This window comes from Scophthalmus maximus, chromosome 20 (genome assembly GCF_022379125.1).
Source record: "Scophthalmus maximus strain ysfricsl-2021 chromosome 20, ASM2237912v1, whole genome shotgun sequence".
Classification (NCBI taxonomy): domain Eukaryota; kingdom Metazoa; phylum Chordata; class Actinopteri; order Pleuronectiformes; family Scophthalmidae; genus Scophthalmus; species Scophthalmus maximus.
Window position 1 is genome coordinate 16,251,905 of NC_061534.1, and position 24,025 is coordinate 16,275,929.

At 43.1% G+C, this 24,025-nt stretch overlaps 1 protein-coding gene across 5 annotated transcripts in view; it reads right to left on the minus strand.

Moving 5' to 3' along the window:
* The window catches only part of syngap1b (synaptic Ras GTPase activating protein 1b), a 136,563-nt gene that overhangs the window by 13,421 nt on the left and 99,117 nt on the right, over window positions 1-24,025 (minus strand). For 2 of the 5 annotated variants that reach the window (XM_035608399.2, XM_035608403.2), the window contains 15 exons: window positions 18,669-18,822; window positions 18,227-18,325; window positions 15,070-15,309; window positions 13,581-13,916; window positions 13,353-13,497; window positions 12,446-12,590; window positions 12,047-12,283; window positions 10,564-10,765; window positions 9,197-9,399; window positions 8,453-8,654; window positions 7,478-8,011; window positions 6,522-6,977; window positions 6,075-6,248; window positions 5,471-5,682; window positions 83-155 (listed from right to left, as the gene is read on the minus strand). In XM_035608399.2, the coding sequence (XP_035464292.2) occupies window positions 83-155; window positions 5,471-5,682; window positions 6,075-6,248; window positions 6,522-6,977; window positions 7,478-8,011; window positions 8,453-8,654; window positions 9,197-9,399; window positions 10,564-10,765; window positions 12,047-12,283; window positions 12,446-12,590; window positions 13,353-13,497; window positions 13,581-13,916; window positions 15,070-15,309; window positions 18,227-18,325; window positions 18,669-18,822 (3,412 nt within the window). Of the gene's footprint in view, window positions 1-82; window positions 156-1,361; window positions 4,438-4,721; window positions 5,683-6,074; window positions 6,249-6,521; window positions 6,978-7,477; window positions 8,072-8,452; window positions 8,655-9,196; window positions 9,400-10,563; window positions 10,766-12,046; window positions 12,284-12,445; window positions 12,591-13,352; window positions 13,498-13,580; window positions 13,917-15,069; window positions 15,310-18,226; window positions 18,326-18,668; window positions 18,823-24,025 lie in introns of those variants that run through there. The other 3 variants (XM_047329500.1, XM_047329498.1, XM_047329499.1) reach the window with 3 other exon arrangements.

Consider the following 24,025-nt stretch of genomic DNA (forward strand, 5'->3'; position numbering starts at 1 on the left):
GCAGGGGGGGGGGCAGAGGGGGGAGAGAAGAGAGCACAGGCCACTGTACGGACTTGACGAGAGAAGAAACAGTCTCACAGACCTGATCAGGGAAAATCCTGGTTTTTGGCTCTATCACGGGTCCTCCCCTTATCTCATCCTCCACAGCCACAAGTCTTGGAAGCAGAGAGAGAGAGAGAGAGAGAGAGGGAGAGAGAGGGAGAGACAGAGAGGTAGGGGAGGGGGGGACAGAAAGAGAGGGAGTATTATGAATTCAAGGTAATACTTGACAAGAAGTTGAGCAGATGCATCTCCAACATCTGGCTCGACGGCTCACTCAGCGGTGACATGCGGGGATACCTGTGCCGCAAGTCTGAATCCCAAAGCCACAATGGGCCGCTCAGTCCGTCTTGAATCCTGAGCCCGTGCAAATGGGGAGCAGCCGGTAAAACCAGTCATACTTTATGAGGCACTTTGGATTTTCACTGGTGGAGGGGTTTTTTTTGTTGTTTTTTTTCTTTCCTTCTCGCCCCAGTGGAATTCATCAAAGCATTTCGCCCCAATTGAAGGTGTTTTCAAAGTGCAATTACGGCCAACTGCGCACAATTATTCTTGGTTGTTCGAAGTCAGTGGTTCGGATCCCAATCATCCCCAGGGAATTGCCTTCTCTTATGTAACGTGGACTGACCAAGGCACTGGTTGGACAAAAAAGAATCCCTTGACCAGTCATTTCAAAGACTGCAATCGCAGATATGAGCGAGCTCCCTGCTGCAGTTTTCATGAGCCGGCAGCCGGTGCAGGTTTCCCAGCCATCATGATTATCCAAGTGCCAGGGATTTACTCCAGATAGGGTCATTTGGGGATTTTTTTTTTTTTATACACAGGGTTATCTTGCAGTTACACAGCCAGCAGGCTGAACTGTGAGTATTGTTATGGTGGTGGTCAATGCCAAAAAAGAGGTTAGTGTGGATTAATAAAAGACCTCTCCACGTGATCGATTCCTTGCATCGCTTTCATGACTTTCCATCTGTTTTACAAGGTGTTCAGTTGACATTTTGGCACAGCAGAATAAACATCATTGCATTTATTTTGACTCGGATAAGCCTGCTGGAATATCATCTCTTCATAATGATCTACGAAGGAGTAACTTGACAACTTCATGTCAATTCGTCTTGGTAAAATGATGAGAAGGAATGTCATCCATCCAATCAGATAGTTGACAGCTATATCTAATTGCCACCATTTTTTCAGTGCAGAATTAAATTTCCACCAATCAGGTCATACCTCGGCGTTAGTCGAGGTTATTGTTTCCAGCACAGTCATATGATTTTATTCAGAACACAGAGGCACATGTTTGACAATAAAGAACGAAAATCCACAGGTGACGTTTCAAACAGAAGTGTTTGGATGTTTTATTCCATAAAGAATGTACAGGGTTGAGAGTTATTTCACAAAAGAAGAGAAGAGGAAAAGAAAAAGAATCAACCATAAGCACAGACAGAAATATTAGCACTGTCCCAGAAAAACAATGGAATGTAACATGGGTATACAGCATCAAGATTTTGACATGGACTTCAAAAGGCAGACAATGATTCATGTGGGTGATATGTTACCGGAAAAAAAAAAAAGAGAAAAGGAGTTATGCTTTTTATATCCAGTTGTATTTCAAGTAGTGTGCTTGTGAGGTCAGGTCGTACATGTCGCCCAAAACAATGTGTGTATCTACCAACATGAGGTCACAACGTCGGAATATTTTGCTACAGAGAGGAAAAAAGGCAAGAGACAGAGGCGTCAAAGAGGATGTGAAGTTAATGTAAAGTCAGCAACAGACCTGAATCAAACAGCAGCTGCAAACACTTTCTTTCTTTCTTTCTTTCTTTCTTCCTTTGTTTGCCAACATTGCACGTGACTTTGATTGGAAACTCACCTCTCAAATATCTGACCGGTGTCGATGCAGGCGACCCCCACCCATCTGATTGAAACAAACTAAGAATCATTTGCAACCATTTGACACAGGTCTGTGTAAAGTGGATATAAACCCTTGGCCGTTGCTACGAGCCATGTCAATCACACGCACGCACGCACACACACACACGCACGTCAAGCCAGAAATCATCACCACTACGCATTCATTTGCAACATTTGAACATAGGTTGTGCCGTAGTACAATCTGTACAGCCTATCAATATATTCTTGCTACAAAAGAGACGGCAGATATACTGACACCAGAATATTACCTGTCTATCTGGAGAGGGAACCAAAGAGAGAAGAAAATAATCAATATATGGTTGCCCTTTTTAATAACAATAATGTATAAATCATACTGTAACTGCATAAGTTCAACGACAGAACTGCCTAACTTTCTCGAGCAACTACTCTGATCACCATGTCACTGGACGCCACCAATGACGGACGGCGCGGTGGCCATACCAAGCATATACAGCAAAATCATACAGATATAATATACTCCCCCCCCCCGCTTTAATTGATAAATAATTTCCATTGAAGTCTTTCATTTGAAAATGCAGATAAATTCACAAACACCGTACAGATGAGCCAAAAACAAGTGGAGAACTGAAGAACACACTGTTGTGAAAGAGTCACGTCACTGTTGTCACGCTGTCTCGTGGTATTTTGGACGTTACAGTATTCCAGCTCTTTATTTTTGTCTCTCCGTTTAGATACTGCGGACGGCACCAGGTAAGAAGATTTTGGCAGGAAGTTTCTTTGTGCACACACAACACACCTCGTCGGGATCCTGCGTGTGACCCGGCACAAACAGAACATGCAGACATATTGTATCTGTTATTGCGCTTCTCCCGCTGGAAAGTTAGCTATTGCGAGGTTAAAATAGTCATAATTTCACTCTCAATATATTTCAAATATATTTCATATATTATTATCGTTATGGCTCTTGCATCACAGACTTAAATATGCTATGGATTATAGGTAAAAAATAGATTATTACTATGACACGTAGACCACTGATTTATATCCCCCCCCCCCCCCCCCCAACTCCAAACTTGCTGCATCTCTCCAACGTAAATCTGTTCATCTCAGTTCACAGCTAAAAGCTTGGGGCAGATAAATAGTTTCATTCATATTTATTATTTGCAAAACGCATTAAAAATATTTTGACATTAAATAAATAAATAAAATACAATGAAATAAAAAAAAAAAAAATAGGAGAGCCTGTAGTGCTACAGGTAAAGTGTTTTCAGTCAATTTAACTAAGCATGACCCTAAAACTTAATATTTGGCTTTGGCTTAAATTAGATTGTTGAGAACAGAAAAAAAGCATATCTGGTCTAATGACAGATGTGAGATTTTAGTCTGAGCTTTAAAGTTTGTGCGCAGAACATTAAGGCTTCTCTGAAACAAAGAAAATCTCGGACACTTGAAACACACCGCTAAACCCGAGCCTACGCGGCAGCCAAGGATTCAAGATCCCTCCTCTTTGCAGAACCTTGGACTTGCATCCAAATAATGGATTGGAATGTGAAAAACGTAGACATAAATATCAATTTAGGATGAAAAAAAAGCCTCCCCATGAGGCTCATGATGTTGGAGTCCAATCAACCCAGTGCGGCGGTCTGAGACCACATTTCTTGGCATCCACACTCATCGCTCTTGTGTCCAGTAAGATTCAAAACGTGTTCAGAGAATGCGCACAAATGCATTCAGTGACAAAGTCCGGCTCGGGGACTCGTCAGGGAAACTGACCTGGAAGCAATCGATATCTGCTACTTAATTCATCCTCGTGTGGTAAAATGGCAGACGTCACACGAGTGTAAATCTCGGAAATATCAAGTGTCCCACGCGAGACGCTCTACGTGTGAAGCAGATTCGCTGGATTCACTTTAGGCTCACACTCCAGGGGAGCGATAATCAGTGGTGCTCTGATAAAGTTTCTCTAGAGTTTCCTCTACGCCGTTGTGCTTGGTTCTTCGTCCTTCACGGACTGATTGAAGTTTTGCCTGTGACTTCATATTGACAGAATAGCATCAACTGTAGAAAAAAAAAGAGGAGCGAGGCATTGAGCCCCATGGTCACCGTGTAGAAAGATGCAGTCTGTCAATGATCACGGTTTACCTTGCGATTTAAAATTGGAAGAGCTCAAATTAAAACCGTGGTCTCCTGTAGTCCCGTGCCCGGAGGGCCAAAACAATGTTTGGTGTTGCTTTGGAAAAAGTGCAGACAAAGTTTCTGAGCAAATTTCCAATCCTCTTGTGCTTTTACAGTGCAATCTCGCGGCAGGGTGAAAAAGAGAAGTACGCTAAGTGGAATCATCTCGCAAATGCCCCCCGAGATCCAGTAAAGAGCAGGAGCTGTGTTAAGTGCAACAGCACAAAGACATAGGAAGGTGATTTTAATGTGGGGTTTTAATATACAAGGTTAAAGATGCTTTCCCGTCAAAAGACGAGCAGGACTGTCTGTCTTCATTCCACGTCTTCTTTCCTGGAGTGGATTAGAAGTGGCAATATTCTCTGTCACAGACATCCACCCTTCCGTTGCAGAACACAAGATTATTATAATATGCGGACAAGAAAATATTGCACTCTTTTCCTTTTAAGCTGAACTCTTTCCACAATGGAAACACATTAAACCACATTTGGGGTGGCGTTGCTAATGAAAATCCTCAAGACAATCCTGACAAAGCAGCAAGCATTTTGGTTTTACAATCAATACTTAACCCCCCCCCCCCCCCCCCCCCCCCCCATCAACTTGTTAATTTAGTGGCCGATCGATAAAAAAATTTAATAAAGGCCACACTCAGAAACTGCACCGATACGATTTCACACTGGCGCACGATAAATTGGGGACTCAGCTGGAGCTCGCCACGGTCGTCCAGATACGTCGCGGCCCTGAGTAACGAGCAAATTATGTCGTGAGGTTATAATAGCCCAATTGCTACAGCGGGAGCTGGCGGGACAATCAGAGACGCCTTTGTCCAGCTTAATCCGGTTGAAAAGAGCCAACAGCCAGGGGAACATGCCCAGCATGCTTATCGAATAAGATATAGATCTCCGTCCTCTGCATCATAGTCTCTCATTTCATTTGTCACTCATTATACGTCGGCAGCTTTGGCTTTCAATAAGCAGCTCCCTGCATGGCCCCCGGGGCTGCGGCGCTTAATGACACTGACACCAACCTCCTACCCTGCCATATTCTTTTGCGAGATAACAACCTCCGGTAAATAGAGTCCAATATGCAATATATGTATTTTCGGAAAGAACTCATTCAACCTCATGATTCAGTCTGGTTAAACAGAATCCAAAATGCCGACACTGGACCGAAATGAACGCTAGCAATCTTAAACTTTGAGAATGTGTCACTTTTTTGGGGGGAAAACAACTCAAACGGTCTATTCACCAAAGGCGTCATAATAAGAACATAAAGTCACCGTGGCCCTGCCCGTGGCCGCCCTATGAAAGACCACGTGTCTTATCCGTCTTTTTGCCCTCCATCGCCAACAACAGCCTCCATTTACCTGTTGATTATTCCTTTTATTTGGGAGTCTTTCTCCACTTGCTGTTGCCGTAGCCTCCGCTCGCTGTCCTCGAGTCGATTCTGGTACTGCAGCAGGATCTTGTTGGTCTGCTGCTCCTGCGTGAGGAGCCTCCGCTCGTAGTCCTCCAGCTTTTTGTGCGACATCACCAGCCGCTCCTTCAGGGAGTTGATCTCCTCCTCGTACTCGCGTACCTGAGGCAGAGAGAGAGAGAGAGAGAGAGAGAGAGAGAGAGAGAGAGAGCGAGGGGGAATAAAATGACAGATCTGGAATAGTGTGTACAAGCCTCGAGTGGATGCTCAGTGGGATTGGAGGCTACAGTTGCTGGTGGATTTAGTTTGAGTTGAGTTTTTCGGAATACTCAAAATTCGGTTGGCCGAGCAACAGTGAATGTACCAAACACTGCAAAAGATTTATGAATATTTGTCACATGGTTATTCCCCCCCACACACTTTGAGACCTTTAGGACTTGTGTGTTGACACCAGATCTGAGCGCCATCTGCTGCAGCAGCGGTAGCCGTGACTCAACGTCAAGTCTTATTTCCTTCAAAAGGGCATTTTCTGACAAATTCGAAATGATACCTACCCTGTCCATGCGTGACTCATCCATGCTCTTTGAGTACTCCTTCAGCTTGAACTCTTCTCGGTCGATCCGCGAACTTTCAATGTCAGCCGACAGATGAGGCATGTTGGACACCCAGGCCACTGTTCGCTCGTTGGCCGGGGTCGGGGGATTGAGGGTGGATGGAGACTGGGAGCCCTGGGAAGAAAAGGCCAGCACACTGAATATGAGAAACACGAGCTCACGGGCGGACGGAAGTCGGTTTCATAGCGAGCGATGTTCGCGTAGGTTTTGATTCAAAGTGCCTCGGAGTTGCATGAGACACACACAGACGCGCACACAGAGTTCTTGTTGAGACATTGTTGCGAAGTAGCCATGAGCACAGTCGCTGATGGAAAAAAAGTTGCGCGCCACAGAGAAGAATTAAGGAGAGAGAAAAAAATAAATCAATACTTTCAGATGTTACTGTACCTGTTTGCTCATGGTGGGTTTGAGAAGGTGCTGCTGCTGCTGCTGCTGCTGTTGCTGAGACTGTTGCTGTGGCGACTGTTGAGTGCTCTGACTGGTTGTTCCCTGTGGACTCTGGCTTTCCCTGACGGAGCTCTGCTGGTGGGGCAGGCCCGGGGCAGTGTTGTCTTTGACCGACAGCTGTCGGGGTCCCTGCTGCCGGCCGGCGAAGCCGGATTCGGGCGACTGGAGGAGATTCCCGCTCTGCGGCCGCGTTTTCGACGGAGCGGCGGGAGCGGCAGCTGCGCTGACGGACAGCTGATGGGAAGTCTGCGATTTGATGCGCTGGGTGGGAGGCGGGGCAACGGAACTCTGGCGCACGGGTAGCACTGTGGTGGGGGGCGTGGTGGCCAGGGAGGAGTGGGAGGTTCCAGTCTGGGAGGTGATGCCCATCATTTGTTGCTGCTGTTGGATGTTATCCTTCAGGGAAACAAGTTAATAATACGTTAGCATATTCATTCTTTAAAAAAATTGTTCTTAAGGCCACAGGAACTCAGTGGCTGCTCTGTGTGTCTTCAGGTACCAGTGAGACAATGATAAATGATCCAGGAAGTCTATTACTCAAACCTGGATGAGTAATAGACTATGTCTATGACTATGGAGGCTCATCAAAAATAATAATAATTCAAATTCAAGAGCTGAAATAAACAATCGATTGGTTGATATGTAACAATTGAAAATTGAGGTTTAAGGTTGAGGCTTTAAGAAAAAATAGTGAGAATTTGCTTCTTTTGTCTGAAATGACTGTCTAAAGTTTGTCTAAAATCGGACAAACTAAACATATCTTTGGCTCTGTGGCCTTTTTTTTTTTTTTTACAATATTTTCTGTTGCTTCTTTGAAACAAAGCAAAACAAAATGACACTTTTAAATAATTTGTAAAAGCTCTAAAACTAATGTCATCACGATTTGAGAGATCTACCTGCACATGCATGGACATCTGCCTGCGTCCATAGTCAGCCCTGTTGTACTCGTCACTGTAGCTGTGTGAGTGGATGATGCTGGGCTGGCCCAGGTGACTGTCCCTGGTCCTGAGGGTGGACAGGTCCTCGCTGCGAGAGAACCCCCCGTGGGCGAACTGTGGGATGTAGGACTGGTGAGAGGGGTCCGGCTCTGGGGCCAGGAGCAGGGGCGCTGGGGGTTGGGCCCGGCTTTGCTGGTGATGGAGCTGTTGCTGTTGGGGCCCATCAGCGGTCGCCAGATGAAAGAGGGGATTCTGGAAGGAAAGCGGGTAGCGCATGGCGGCGGCCTGCTGTTGCTGCTGCTGGGATAGCGAGTCGGTGGTGGTGCCCATCTGGCTCAGCTGGCTCAGCCGGAGGCCGCCGGACATGCTGGAGCCGCCAGAGCCAGCTGACAACCTCCCACCGGCCCGCAGCTGGCTGCTCAGGCCCGACCCCAGGCCGCCACCGCCTCCGCTGCTCAGCCCTCCGAAGCTGCCCATGCCGGCGATGGAGGCCTGGGAGGAGTTGAGCATGTCCACCGACTGCAGGTTAGACACGCTGTTCATGCGGGAATCCTCGAGGTCCATCATATATACGCTTTTATTGACACTGAGCAGCTAAATCGTTGAGGGATATGAGAGGCTAGTGTGCCCCATACTATTTTGTTATGTTAGGTGGCCACGGATGATATGGGTGAGGGTGGTACGGGTGTTTTTACCGCGAGGCCTGGATATCGGAATGCCTCAAAGTATTTCCCAGGAAATACCGCTAGGATGAGTTGCGTGGTGGAATCAGTGGAAAAAAAGGCAGATGTCATGAAATACTAAAGCCTCGATCACACGATGGCAGATTCTGGTAAGTATGACTGACATGCACGTCATACTAACCTCACTTTGAAAAAGACAAACCTAGTGGATGGGATGATGGTTCCCCCAAGTCTTTGTGTAAGAACTCACCTTAGGGTCTGGTTCAGTGATGTCCGAGCTGCTTGTGCAGTAGGCCGGGCTGGATCGGGCCAGGGGCGGCCGAGATACATAAAACATGTCTTTGGAGGACGCTCGTTGAAGGTGGTCACGGTCCTGAAAACTCATCTGCGAGCGGGTCGGCATGACCCCTCCGGTTGAGGTAGGGGAAGGCAAGCGAGTGATATCTATAGAGCTGGAGAACAGCAGTGAGTAAGGCCAGTAACAGCTGCGGATAGAAACTGTGAGGCCCCAGAGATTATTCTTCACAAGAGCAGGTTGCTAATATTTCAAAAGGCAGCGGGGCTTAAACTATATAAAGCAGTGGTGGAAAGGAAACGTATGACAATTTTAGAGGGGCATTTTTCTCTTTGGTGGATTTGCTTACAACTACTACAGTATAGACATCTGTAATGTGGCAAGAGAGGCCAGAGTAGATTTTTCTTTTTCATAAATGGCCACAAGCCAAACAGTTTGGAGCCACTGGTTCAATGTCCAACAATGTGTCGGAATTTATAACCTTATCGTTATACGGTTTTTTTTCTTCTCAAATAACAGTATCCAGTAACAATGAATGTTACTTTCTACCTCATTGAAACAACAGTAACGGAGCAATGAACATTGTTTGACATCAAAGTCGTCTGAGACAAAAGACACTTGGTGATAAAATGACAGTAATGATCCCCAATGCTTTTGCAGAGCTGTTTTTCATTATAACACAGATGTCACGTCGCCTACCTATTAAGATCCCTCATCATGAGATTTTGAAAGTCGGACGAGATGCCCCTGTTGAAGCTCGGCCGCGCCAGCAGCCGGTCCGCCTGCCTCTCCTGGACCCGGTCCGTCTGATGGCTTGGCTGCCTCTGGAGGTGTGGGTTACGCAAGGCCATGCTGATGTCGTTCAGGAGGCGAGGCAAAGGGCCCAGTTTGATGATGGCGTCCTGTGGTTAAAAGGAAAAGGTAAAAGAGATTTTTTGCCATTAATCCACTGCTCACCTTTTGCTCATGACAGCTCAAGTATGATACATGACTTACATGAATGTTTAAGTGATATATGGAGTACGGCCCGAACATTATGGATCTTTGGGGGCCGATGCTGATATCAGGGAGTAAAAAATTTCCGCTACCGATATATGCACAAAAAAATTGACCACATTTTTTTTTGTAAGATGTCGTTATCAAACCCTTATGAAAAAGAGGCTTGATATTTAACAGTTAAACATAAATTTACTTTATTGAAAATAACAATAAAACACAAATACAATCAAATATATAGAACTTGAATTAAGAAAATGGAATTTTTTAAAATGTAAATATAAATGCACCTCTTTGCTGCATTGTTATTCTGTAAAATAAAAGTTTTCATATTTTGGCGCATATCGATATTGTTGGCCAACCAACCATTAAATTGTCGTTTGTTGTCAGTAAGGTGTTGAATCAACCCTGGAACTATAATTTTAACCGTAACTGTTGGTAGTTACGTACTGGACTGAATTGTTTCTGAGATGTGTAGCTTTTTTCCTATTATCATGAGAAGGTACAATGTGGGTGTTTGATCCCTGTATTATGATGTGATTAAAAATAGAGCAATATTGTCACATAAGAAAATAACTGATTAATAACTGAAAAACCCAAGAGCTATCCTCCACAAAAAAAGAAGATATATCTAAAAAAAAGAAAAATAGCACAAAAACAAAATAATGCAGTCGTACTACTATTGAGGAAATGTGTCCTAATATTATTGATTGATTTTGAGTATTTTATTACAGTGTGCAATAGATTTAATAGATGGCTATGTAATACTATTGTCTTTTATAATGTCATATCGTAAAATCAGTAAAGAAATCAAGGCGTAATGACAACAATTTGAATTACTAAATGAAGAAGAACAAAAAATAGCAAATCTTATTTTTTCTAAATTACGTTGAAACAAATACTGTGCCCGAAAAAGCATTTACTTTTAAAATTAAAATAAATGTTGATTATAATCCCATACTAGTCACACCATATGGAAATTTCAACTGCAAAGGGGGATAGAAGAAATAGACTCATCAGTTAAAATAATAAATGAGTACACATAGAATATAAACACAACTGTACTGTACCTTGCTGAGCTGAGCCATGACCTCCCACAGCAGACTGTGCAGTATGGAAAGCTCCCTGCCCAGGTCGATGTATCCCTCAAAGCCGCCTGCGTTGCTGACACTGTCCACGTTGGAAATCTCGTACAGGAACTGCTGCATGGAGCCCCACTCCATCTCCAAAAACTCGTTCATGAAACACATGTACTCCTCTTTAGTGCCAAATCTGCAGGTGGGAAGAATGGGAAGGGGTGAGAAGGTGGGAGAGGTGAAAGAGGAGAGAAAGTGACAGAGAAAAAGCCAAAATAAATAAATAACACATCAAAATTGAACTGAAATCATTATCTATGATAACCGTTAAAAAGATTATTTGACTCCAAAAAAATGTCCCTTATTACAGCTGCCGTGTTGTCAAGGCTGTAACATTACAATTCTTTCTGGGTGTGAATCCATGAATATAACTAATGTGCTTGTTTACATGGTGCCTTTCACATGGGAATCACTATATGGTTATGGGTCAAAATGTGAAGTATAGCATATATATATATATCCAGCAGATACCAGGTACAACATCTGAGGTCTCTGGTAGAGGACCCGAGCTTGAGGAAGACACACCACCCCCCAAAGGTGAGAGGGGGATTTAAAAAAAAGAATTTTAAAAAATCCGATATATACACACAATGGATTCAGAATTTTAAAAAATTCTAAAAGAAATTGCTCTTTTGTCCAAGAACTCGCAAAAAGTTTTGTTTTAGCATTAAAGCAATGTTTGGGCAAACCATGAAACATGTTAACGTTTCTTGCGCAATGAGGAAAAGGGGATAAAACTATCAGTCATTGTCAAAATCACACTTCCATGAGTGCTATTTACAGCAAATATATGATTGCTTTTATTCAAATTATGAACAATCAAGCTACTTTTTTTTAGAAGGAAAGACAAAAACTGTTTGCTTAACAGTACTGAATGTCTGATGGTGTTACTCAGAGCTCAGTGTTTGGCCCACTAATATACTGTCCATTAAAGCTACAGTGTGTAAGATTTAGAATAACGCATTCCCAGAAATTGAATATATTGTCCATAACTATGTGTTCAAATACGTATAATCACCAGCAGCAAAGAACCCATGTTTTTGCGTCAACTCTGAATGAGTTAAATATACGTAGTTACATGAGGTGGACCCGACCTCCGTCTAAGTTGCCATGTTTGCTACGTCGTGTTGAATACGTTTGGACAAAACGGTCCAGAATACGTTGCAATCGCCCGGAAACTGGAAATGGAATCGACGGTGCGCCACCATAAAGTGTCCCCGTCGGGACTTTTTTTTTCAGTTCAGAAAAAAAATGGCCTGTTTTCTTGTAATCCTAGAATGCTTGTATGTTTGATTGGCGTTAGTGACTGATGCTTCTGCATTTTAGCATTTTAGATACCGTCTAGTCTACAGTTGCTTACTGGATGAAGACCGGCTACAAAGAGTGAGGGCTGCAAGTGAAATTAAATCAAACTGACTTGGAGAAGTTAGCCAGGTTCTGCACCACTTTAGCGATGAGGGTGAGTGTGCGTGACGTCTGCTCGTCAGGATACTCCTGGGTGAGGTTGAAGAGCGACGGGGACATGATGGCGGGACACAGGAAGCGTAGAAAGAGGGAACCACTGATGAGGCGGTCGGCGATGTCCTCCCGACCCCTCTCGGCACAGCGCACTCTCCAGGAGGCAAAAACTTCCTTCAGCTCTCGAGGGAAAACACTGTGGAGGGAAATACTACATGTTATACTACAATAAAAAAAAAAATCTTCTGCTTCCCAGTGACAGAATCTGAGGCCTCATGAATCTTTAATATGGCAGAGGAATAAACACACCCAACACAAAGGAATATTATTATAATTTTTTTTTTTTTTTTTTACTCACCAATGGGAGTTAACAATCTTGCAGAGTGCCAGTTCACAGCACATTCGGAGATTGGCTTGGTGGTCTGGGAGCACAGAGGGTGGCGTTCTCATGGGGTCCACTTCGCAATTTTCCTCTGACTCGTACAAGGCCCTTATGAACTCCCCTACAAATGATATTTCATTAGTAACAGCAAAACAGCAGAGAGCGTTGTTAATAAAGAAAGCAACGACTACGACAACTAACAAAACAACACAAAATGTATTATGAGCCATATATCAAAATGACACCAAAATAAAGCTGGAAAAAAAAACCTGAGCAGGAGGCTAATTAACTACAGGGCAAACCTTCTAGCAACTGTAGTTAGATTTGTTGATAAGATAAAAGACTTTTCACACCCTAAATTTGCGCAAAGTCATTTTAGAAAGTAAAGGAATAGTTTATTTATATAATCAATTATTTCACTTGTACAGCAAAATGAGAATATGTTGATTCCTGTATCTGCAGGTGTTGGGTTTATCTCATGAAATAATCCCAAACTAGAATGGAACAGGCGGGATTTTCATTCTTACATAAAACTGGTATAACAAATACCAAAATACATATTTTCCCCTTCGTTATACCTTTGAGAGCTGTGTCTTATTTTCATAGACATCAGGCACCTGTGCTGACTGGGAATATAAAATGAAAAAAACAAACATGCCCGACTTTGGGTAAGTTGGGAAAATAATGAAATTCCCAAACAAACCAGACTAACAGAGAGACAGGCTGAGAGAAAGTGGGTAACACTATCTGATCTTTTCCCCCCTTCTTATAAAAATGTTTTGTCATTCCAAAACTTGATCTCCTAAACTTGAAATTGGTGTGAATATGTATTATCGAAAATTGCTTCAGTTTAGTGATGCACAACCTCACTGTTCTGGCTCACCTATAGCATCCTTGAGGTACTTATGTCCGATCAGTTTGAGGTACTCTTCTATGGCTTTGGTGGCCAGAGTGTTCTCTCTGAAGATAAGGTGTTCTCGGTCGATGAATCTGTCTACCTCACACATCGCCATGTCGGAAAGGAAATCCTGGAGAAGAGAAAAGCTCAGTGGGTCTCTTTGACATATTTGCACACGCCGAAAGGTCAAAAGGAGGAATCAGCGTCCCGTACCTTAGCCTTCCCTGTGCTCTGCAGTATATGCACCAGAGCGCAGGCCACTTCCTCTTTGCTCTTGACACTCAGCACGGGCTCCAGCACAGAACACAGGGTGCGGTAGTTGTTGGTGACGTACTCTGCAAACTCCTTGTACAGCTCCATGGGCAGGATGTTCATGGTCTGGAAGCGGGATTTGAGGCGTACGGATGCGTTGATGATCTTCCCCCCACCGACGCCAGCTCCCTTGGTGAGGACGCTGGGCTGGATGACCGGGTACCACTGCTCCACAAACTGACGTCCCGTGATGCTTGAGATGGGGATGCTTACCAGTCCTAAGTATGTGCTCTTTTCCTTCGAGGATTAAATAGAAATAGATGTGAGTCGAGAGAAAAGCATGTGACAAAGAAATGTGTTTTACAAAAATAATCTAAAAAAAAAAAAAATCAATATGAAGCTTCAGCTATGATTAAAGCAAGACAAACACTGCATCCATGGAGAGTTGATGTTGGAGGTGAGAAATGAGTTGTTGGAGGTGCTACTCTTGTACTATACTGAGGATAAAATGATCTTATTTATGGTGCACTATTCATTTTCTTGCCTCCAAAATGTAGAACTTTTAAAAAATCTATAAACCAAAAACTGCCAAATGAAACTAACTCTGCAAAATACTTTGTATCTGCAGGGGGTTTATGGGGCTTTCTATGGCATGACTGAGTGATGGATTCATCAATTATTTTGATTGTTCCTGGGTAATTCCCCCGCCCCCCCTTTAAACATGCAGACTCTTTGCCATTAATGTATAAACAACCGTTTTGTTTTAATGTCGCTGCTACTCACAGTATGTTTCCTCATCTCTTGATGCTCTGATATTGAGCCAAATTGCTCCCCTCTGTTGTGAAAATGATGGAGGAGCAGAGGGATTGTTCCATGGTTGATAAAGAGTTCCTACACTTGCGACTTCAAAATTCCTTTTTAGTATTATTTGAGCGCATTTGACTATTTTGATTCCGATAAAATCTCAGTTCAGCTTTTAAAACCTGCAACAACTGATTCTTTGAAGCAAAAATGCAAGAAAGTCGGGATTGTTTACACATCCAACAGTTACATTATCATTCATTTGGAGTGTTTCAGGTCACCATGTGACTTTAAGTCCGATATTCCCCCTCTTTTAGCTCCGCTTTTGGTCTCTACCAACTCCTGGGGGAAATATCTGGCTCTTTAGCGGCTAAATGCTCCAACATGTTCGCCGGCTAGTCACCAGCTGTGTCTACCTGCTGAGCAGATTGTTTTGGAGTGGGTTTTTAGAGCGTTGTCTCTGAAAACAGCTGTCTGGTGCTGCTGGAAATGATGACACTAACGCTGTGCGCTGGACAGATAAACAAAGGATTCCCTGGAGGGTTCATCGTTGCGAGCGTCAAATTTTACCATGTCGTAATGTTATCAGAAAAATTCCCTTTCATGTATATTTCAGTGCAGGATTAAGGAACGTGAAGCCCTTTGTCACCTTGCGTCTCTTTTTGTCCGTCTCCTTGTATAGATGAAGGCGAAGGCTGCGGACGGCTGGCAGGTTGTTGAACTCAAAGTGCTCGCCCCAGAAAACAGTGTCGGTGCGGGGCTTGCTGGTGGTGCGCGCGTACAGCATGTCGTCCAGACAAAGTTCGCAGTAGTAGCGCTTCTTGGCTGGAAGCTCACGAGCCTCGATGATCCACAGTTTGAGCACATTGTCCACCCGCCGGCTGTTGTCCTGCGTGGAAAGGGAAATCAATAAGGCCAAGTGCATCTAATAATAGACTCATTAGATGGTTTGCAGAGAGAATGAGGCGTGATTGACGCACGGCAAAGAAAAATAAGAAATGGAAGCAGAGACGGTCGGTGCCTGTTTGTGTGAGTAAAGGGCGGCAGCAGGCCGGCCTGCAGCAGAACAGCATAAATGACTGAATGGAAGAAATGACTAATGATATGGTGGTCGATCGTCTTTGGATTGTAGGCCGATGACGTGAATAAAGAGACAGAGGTGAGCACCATGGAGACACAAAGGAAAATGTGAGGGACCGGAGCAGGAGAGTGGTCTAACAGTCTGTAAAAAGTTAATCCACTTTAACATACAAAAACACACAAATGACACAATGCACATGTGCTACAAAGACAGGGGGACAAACAATGGTGGTAGACAGCTACACTTCCTAATCATGATCAAAAGCCCAAGCTAAAATCGCCATCCCCCATGGGAGGAGAGCGCCGTGTTGATTTGCAGCGTGATGCTTCAGCAAACGGGGGCTGACTCATTTCAACTGGGCTGAAACCCCCCCCCGTTTGCTTCCCGACTATTTAAGTCCTAATTCAGAATGCTCACAAACGTGAGCATCAGCGACATACACAGCTCGTAAGTTATCCATTTGTATGCTCCTTTGATAACCGGCGCCAAACACAAGACGCAATTAATTCCGAAAACCCCTGAGTTTTAATGTGCCGGGCATCTGGTGGCTCAGTCTGCTGGTGCAAACACGGTGCGGAAAGATCAGCGTGGGCTCGAGGCCCCCCTTTTTCCTTGATATCGCATTACATCTTCCCGAGTCTCCGTCCCGTCTCGATTTCACCATCAAAAAACACACGAATACAACACCGAGGCAGGGCGGAGCGGCGGCTCTGCTTTTGAAAACCCCAAAAAAACAATCAAAGCTGAAAGCGGGTTTCAAAAGGCATCACGAGGACTCCTCGTCTCAGCGGTGAGTCTTATCTCTGCCGATGCATCTGGTGTGAGTTGCATGGTGCACGTTGTTCAGGGGTAGGAGGCGAGCCCCCACACGGTGTCCTTGGAGCTCCATGACTCAGCCAGGACCCCTGCAGCCTGAGCATCTGGACGAGGCATTCGGCTCGGGTGATGTCTCATCTCGGTCTGGCTTAATAACGTTTGGTTGCCATCAAAGCTGCATTTCTTGAATGCCTGTTCCCTTTTTTTTTTTTTTTTCATAACAGAGAAGGGGAGATATGGGACAATTTCACAGGACTATGAAATCTTTCAAGTCAAGTCAAGTCAATTTTATTTATGCAGCAAAATTAGGATCCTGGTTTTTACTCTGAGCTGATACGAGGGTGAGGGTGGGGGGAAAAATAATCACAGTATCTTAGAGCTGCACTAGGAAAAAAAAAAGTTATGTGAAAATGCACCATCTTATCTTCTTAAATGACAGTGCAGTAGCAAAAAAAAAAGGAGAAGAGGATCTCATCTGCATTAATTAACTGTGAAGTATGGACATCACAGCTTGATGAGAAGCTGAGAAGGTGCACGGTCGTGATCATGTAATCCTCACTATAACTGCCTATAAGGAAATAATTCCTAAAACAGCCTATCAGGAAACCTGTTCACAAAAACATGTCTAAATAGTAAAAAAGAACTGTAGTTTAAAACACTAGTCTCAAGTTTCCGTTGTCATATCAAAGGACCAGAAACAATCATTGAAATATTAATTGTGAAGCTTCCAACAAAGGGTTTGATGAACTTAAACACTAAAAAAAGAAAATCTTCATAAGGTCATAAAGATACTATAGAAGAAAATATTATAGCCTACGATAGGCATACTGTAATATGTGATGAACATTGATGCTGGACAGCGAACTGCATAAAGAACCTGAAAATGTCTACTGTAAATGTTGCTAAACATTGAATTAAAAACGAATTAAGAAAAAGAAAAACTCCCAGGCAATAAGTAAGACATATTTATGATGAATGATATGTTGAACAGAATATTTATTTTGTTGTCTAGGATTTTATTTCTGTGAATCTATGCATCATATCTAGACTTAAGACATTTTTACATGACTTACATGACTCATGACCACTTTTTTTGTTCATACCTAAGAAGAAATTATCTCCTTTTTTATTTATGTCAAATTTTACTTTGGATTAATGTTATTTTAATGTAATGTTAGTTTTATTAATGATTGATTTATGGGTTTTTGTATTACTTTTTATGCCTGGTGGTTATTTTATAATTGTTATTGATTTCAAATTTTTATTTGGCATAATCTATTCCAGCTACATGAAGCACTTTGGGCATCATGTTTGTATAAAAGGTGCTACATAAGTTATGTTCAGTCAAGAAAATTTAAGAGAAATCTTAAAATCACTTGTACTTGCCACAAATCTGTCTGTGCACTCGATTCTTGCCGGGGGCCCAGTGTCCCTTAAAGAAAAAGTGAGAAAGGACCTGGACTCTCAATGTTTGATCTTTGACCTCTCGTCCCTTCAGTATCCTCAGGTGTCGCGTATATCACACACACACACACACACACACACACACACACACACACATGCTGGGCTGGTAGACACGAGCCTTGCTGTGTTGCAGTTCCCCGACATCCCATTACCTGATTCGTGGGCGTCAAAAGTTTTTCAAAGCGGCAGCTTGGATCCACCCTCCCTGCGACATTAGCTCACGATGTGGCTTTGATATTTGCCTGGAGAAGCGGCTAAACTGTGCAACACAGACACACACAGACACGGGGATGGAGTGCACACAGAGGAATGAAGCGGTGCGCTCTCATTGGAAAAAAAACAGACAACAACGGGAGACGGGAGGAGAGAGAGAGACACACAGACAGAGGGATCATCCTCTTTTTTTTCTTTTCTTCCTCTACCGCATCCCTTTCTCTCCCCTCACCTTGTTGGGCTTGACAGCTCTCTGCAGGTTCTCGATCCATTTGTCTCTCTCTGCAGCTGAGCGACACGCAAAGCACTTGGTTCCCGATGCCGTAGTCACCTGAGGTTATAGCCAATAGCAAATTCAACAACCACAGCCATTAGTAACTATGGCGACCGCAACTAAGGCGCCAAAACAATGTGTTGCATTCACTCTCAACCCCTGCGAGATTGAAAAGCTGACAGACTCCTGCAGCAAATTATGTAGGGACTAGGGCTCATGTTTCAGTTTCCTTGTTTCTTCCATTTAAAAAAAATTATATAGTGTAAAACAATATTTTCATGTCACATCACTGTCATTTGGATGGAACAACAGTTTTGGTTGCCATTAACTGCTCTGCACACTTCACCCTGAGTGTGAAGTGTGGCTCATGTCTGCCCGCACTGTGCAGCTCCGCTCTCACCTCAAAACAGTACTCTTGTCCCAGGATGCTCGAGTGGACAGGTTTGATGATGGCGTCCTCGTCCAGGGTGAGGTCCAGCGCCTCGGCGGCGCTGCTGGGAGACAGCAAGGACTCATGGGAGTGGGACTCTTTGAAGCTCTGCATCAAACGGGTCCTGGGAGGAGGGAGAGTCGCTGGTTAGATGTGAGGGGGAGAAAGAGCGGAGCTCTTCTATTGACTGAGATGACGAGAATATCAAAAGAAAGGCTCTTTGTCCAAACATGGTAATTGTAAAATTCGGTGGCTTTTATGGAAGCACAATTGGCCAAAAAAAATCAAAGTTTCTTCTCATATTTATCTTTGTGTACTGACCATCAGAGATATATAAAGGAAACCACAACATTATCAAATCCCCAGAAAATTAGTTATAAATATCTAGTTGCAGGAAAAAAACACTTCACTGGTCACACAGTACGTGTCTTTCAGCCAGTAATACAAAATACTGCAACATCAATTGTCCATCATTTATGATATATTTTGATATATTTTAGTAATAAGTCAAAGCCATTAACCTTGTATCCCCGAGAGGCAACAGAGAGAGAGAAAGAAGAACAAACCATTCAGCCTCTGAGAAATAAAGAAAAATCTCTTAAACTGCCCATCTGAATTATTCAACGGACGGACAGCTGTGAAGTGATCGGACACTAGATCGGGCCTCTGACGCCACAAGGTTCATTAGTTACATTTGTATGAAAATCCAGCGGAGCGAGTGGACGGCAAAGTGACTCTGATCCTACGCACGCATTCTGAAAGGCTCATCATAACCTTGTTTGAAATGCAAACGTCGGTTTTTGTCTAAAAGAAAATGTAAGAAGACTGGTGGCAAAAGGAAGTTCATATTAACCACATGTCCAGGTGCACCCCCCCACCCCCTCAGGTAAAACATTTCAAACTCCACACACAATTCTTTTTGAAAAAATAATCTCAACAGCATCACTGATCCTGTCACACATATGCAAAAGTCGCAGTAACAAGTAAACAGGGGTTTTCCACTAAACCCCATCCGCCGTGCTCTCCAACACTCACTCCCACACACATATGCATGCACCAAGTACGTAGAATGACAGACCAGCTCAGCAGAGTCACTAAGACGGACACATGAGGACACCGATAGTCTGACCAGAGAGCGAGCAGGGACGGACAGGTGCGAAGAAGCCCCTCGGAGATGAAAAGTGGGACGGGAAGGACAAAAAATGAATAAATACTGCTTATCCTTCGCGCTATGGCCGACTCTCCGCTTCTCCCCTGCGCTCGCACTGCTTTTGTCTATGTTCAATCATAACGTCTATCAACGGAGCACTGATTACATGTCGGGGACCGGGAGGGGGGGGGGAATACAGAGAGAGGGAGGGAGAGATAAAAATAGACCCAAAGGAATGAGTCAGATTGAGGGGAATACAGAGGAGAGGAGAACGTGGGGGATGTCATGAGAGGATGGGAGGGAAGAGAAGACTGACAAAGAGAAAGAGGTGAGGGATCAAGGAAGGAAGACCTCTCGGGGGACATCACGTCAATTGTGTCAACAGTGGATCCTCTGGAGAGGAGGAAAGTGAGAGCGTGGATTAGAAGGCAGGAAGGCGGGAGGGAGGGAGGGGGGACCTGAGTATCGGTCGGAGTGGACGAAGGGATTGAGAAGTGAGTGCTGGGAGTAAAAGAAGGTCTCAGTGGGGAGACGTGAAAAGACGTCTCTCTCTCACACAAAAAAACTGCGGAAGTAGATCTGAAATGATTGGCCACTTGACCGATTCACTTGGCAACAATTTTGAATACGTTGAATCGAACAAAAAAATGTCAAACATCTGCCTCTTCCCTTTTCTAAAATGTCAGAATTGAAAACCTGTGAGTCTTGTTGAACAAGGTGAGACATTGGAAGAAGTCACTTTGTGCCTTCAGAATAATTTATTTTGCCAATTAATCCTACCAATAACCGTTGACACCGATGATACATGATTGATCAATTACTTGAATATAAACTGTCAACGGATGAATAAACAAAAAACGAAATGGAATGTGAGTTGTAGCCCTGGTTAGGTTAATCTAATATTACAGGAATGAGCGGCTGATTGAAGGATACATTTGTTCCACAATGAATTAGGGACAAGTTTGAATTGATAACCTTTTTTTTACTTTTTACATCACTGTTACTGACATGTGAATATGTCAAGGAAACTAATTTCGGTCTTCTTTTTTTTTTACAGACGACACCATTATATTTTCTCAATTAATTGAGAACAACAACACATTCATTGATAATGAATCCCAAGTTGTGACCCTAAGAGGAAAAAAAACCAAGACATCTTTGTAATCTTTTTAAAAGTTCTCATTAATGTTGACGAAAGGCTATTTGAATTGTTTTTCACGGAAACTAATCAGTAGAAATTTTGACAGGTGATAAGACATTTCTGTCAATTATCAGGTAAAAACGCTGATTATTTACAGGTAACAGCTTCTCAAATATGAGAATTTGCTGCTTTCCTGCTTTTTTGGGGTAATTTTACAGGTTAAAGAATGAATAGATAAACAAACAAAAAAGGAACCTACAGGTAAATTGATAATTAAATTATAATGAGCGTTATTGTTTGTGGGACGGGAAACCTTCAAAAATTAGCATTTCCAGTAGTTTATCACAGGACAGGCAGACAAACAGGCGACGATAAATGTATATTCATGTAAGAGTGATGATGACAGAGTGGCCTTTAGTTTTTTTTTATGGAAGGAAACTCTAATGAGCAACAATTGGAAAACAATGAGTAACAATAAATATCATTGCAGGTTTTAGAGCCTGTTTGGGAGCTCGGCAAAGGCACTTTTATGGCTGCGTGATTGCAATCCATGCTGACAAAAAAAAAGGGCATGTGTTCTGAGCCAACAACCGCCACCCCCCTCCCCCCGGATGAATAAAAGATAGAAAAATAGGGAACAATAATAATAAACAAAAGGTGCGGCTGTTCACGGACAACCCCCCGACAGAAAAACATCCAGAGAAAACCAGAGGCCGTGAAAATGCCGCAGGGGGGGGGGGGCCTCGGCAAACAACCTCGACTTCACAAGATGACTCTTTTTTTTTTTTTGTCCGCTGCGCGTCTCTTCAGACCGACCGGGGACAATAGACATCCTCAACCTTCCCAGATGAATAAATCATGTGGAAACGCACCTTGGCAGACACCTGGCTCCCCCCGAGTGCACTTCCACCCTGTGTTAATATTATCAAGATGACCTCGTTCACATCCGAAGCCTGAGCTGCTCTTGGCCGTAGCTCCTCAGCGGGAGCTCACAGATAAACCGACTGGACAAAATTACAGCTGAAACTTTTTAGTACATTAGTCGACGCAGAGAAAATTGATCAGATGATATTTTTTTGCATTTTACAACCGTTCCCCTTTGCTGCTTTTTTTCATCGTTGGGTAAAGTTAACTGAATATCTTTGGATCTTGGACCAAACAAGCTCATCTTTTTTAAACGTCACCTTAGACTTTAAAGAGATTAAAGTGTGATTTCTTTTAGTCTTTTATAACATTTTATAGACCAAATAAGTAATTGGTTAACTCAGCAGATGAATGAATTAATAATGAAAATATCTGCTACTTGCAGGAATTAGGAAAAAATAAGAATCTATTAACAACTCCATGTCTAGAGTACGGAAGTGGATTAGGGCCACACTTGGATTTTATTTTTAGTTCTGACTTTATTCTCAGAATTTTGACACTTAAACACAGGTTGAAGATGTTTTCCCTCAGCGATTTCTTTGTGCGTTCGAGTGGTTTCGAGTGGTGGAAGAAGCAATTTGATTAATGGAAGACCAAAAGGAGCGTGAAAAGGAAATATGTGTTGTTTTGGTGCCTGGAGTAGCAGGTTTGATAGTTAATATGGTTGGGCACCGTTTTCCTTTTCGCTCACCTTTTGGTCTTCCAATTCTGAGTTGTAAGTCAGAATTCTGAGAATAAAGTCAAAACTCCAAAAAAAAAAGTTCACTTGTGGCCCTCATCCTCTTCTGTACTAGAGTAGTACTGTTCACCAAGTGGAAAAATTCGCACAAAAAAATGCATCCCTTATTTATTTTTTCCATAACATCTATACTAGAGATTTTCAGATTGTGACACCAGTATCAACAATGCCTTCGATACAGATGAAAATGTTGGAACTGACAACATACTCTACTCAATGTATACAAAAAAATCTGGGTTTTCAGCTCAGCCCCTGCTCTGTAAATGGAATAAAAAATTAAAAAAAATGGGGGTCTGTTAAATCACTCACTGCCCCTTTAAGATAACATTTCTCTCAACAGCTATAAAAATCGTGTAGGAGAAAAGTGCAGTGACTCTCACCGGCAACGACCAATAGGCCTGTTTTGCAAGCTCACATGATTCAGTAGCAAAAAAATGATGATAAAATCGTATATCGCAATTATTTCTTGGACAATTTATCGTCCAACAAGAGGGAGTTATCGTGACAGGCCTACAGAAAAGATGAGAATGAAGTTCCTATGCAAACAAAGGCTAAAAGTTAAGGAATAAAATGAAAACATTTGGGGAAAAAAAATACACACTTCTTCCGAACTGTTTAACAGCTGGACAACATTGCTTAGAAAAACGGAAACTGTATTTTCTTTTCATGTATTCTCTTTTTTCTTCATCAAAATAAAAACTCTCCTGGCCAAACTAAAATACGAACACTGTACCTCTTTGTGCCGCTGTGTCTGAGGAATGCCGGTGTGCAATGTTATACAGTAGAACTATCGCCACGACACAGAGGAGGTATAATTAAAAAAAAATCTCCCACTGACTCATTATGGTCTATACAGCTGCCATATGGCTGTCGGCTGGTTGCCATGGAGAGAGAGCGGGGAATGGCTCTCCATCGCCCCGACAGAGAAACGGCAAAGGTGCCGAACGTTTTAATTGTAAGGGAAAACCGCAGCGAGGCATGAATGTGCAAAATAAACGGCAATTCATCACAGTGACAGGGACGATGAGAGAGAGAGTGAGTGACAGGTACAGATGGATATGGAAAAATGGACAGACGGAGATATTGACATGTAGACAGACAGATATAATAGAAAGATAGATAGATAGATAGATAGATAGATAGATATATATGCCTGGCAGTGGCGCCCCCAGAAGTTTTTCACAGGGGGGGCCAGATGGGGCGAAAATCTCGGGGTGGCACACCAAAACCAAAATCCAAAGCTGAATTTCAGGAATTCTTTTATGATTTGGTTTATTTAGGTCAGTTTTTTGTTACCGTAGTTATTAAATATTCTTTTTTTCCTTCTTACCTTCATTTGGGTCCTGCTTCTTCAAACCTGTGACACTTAGATC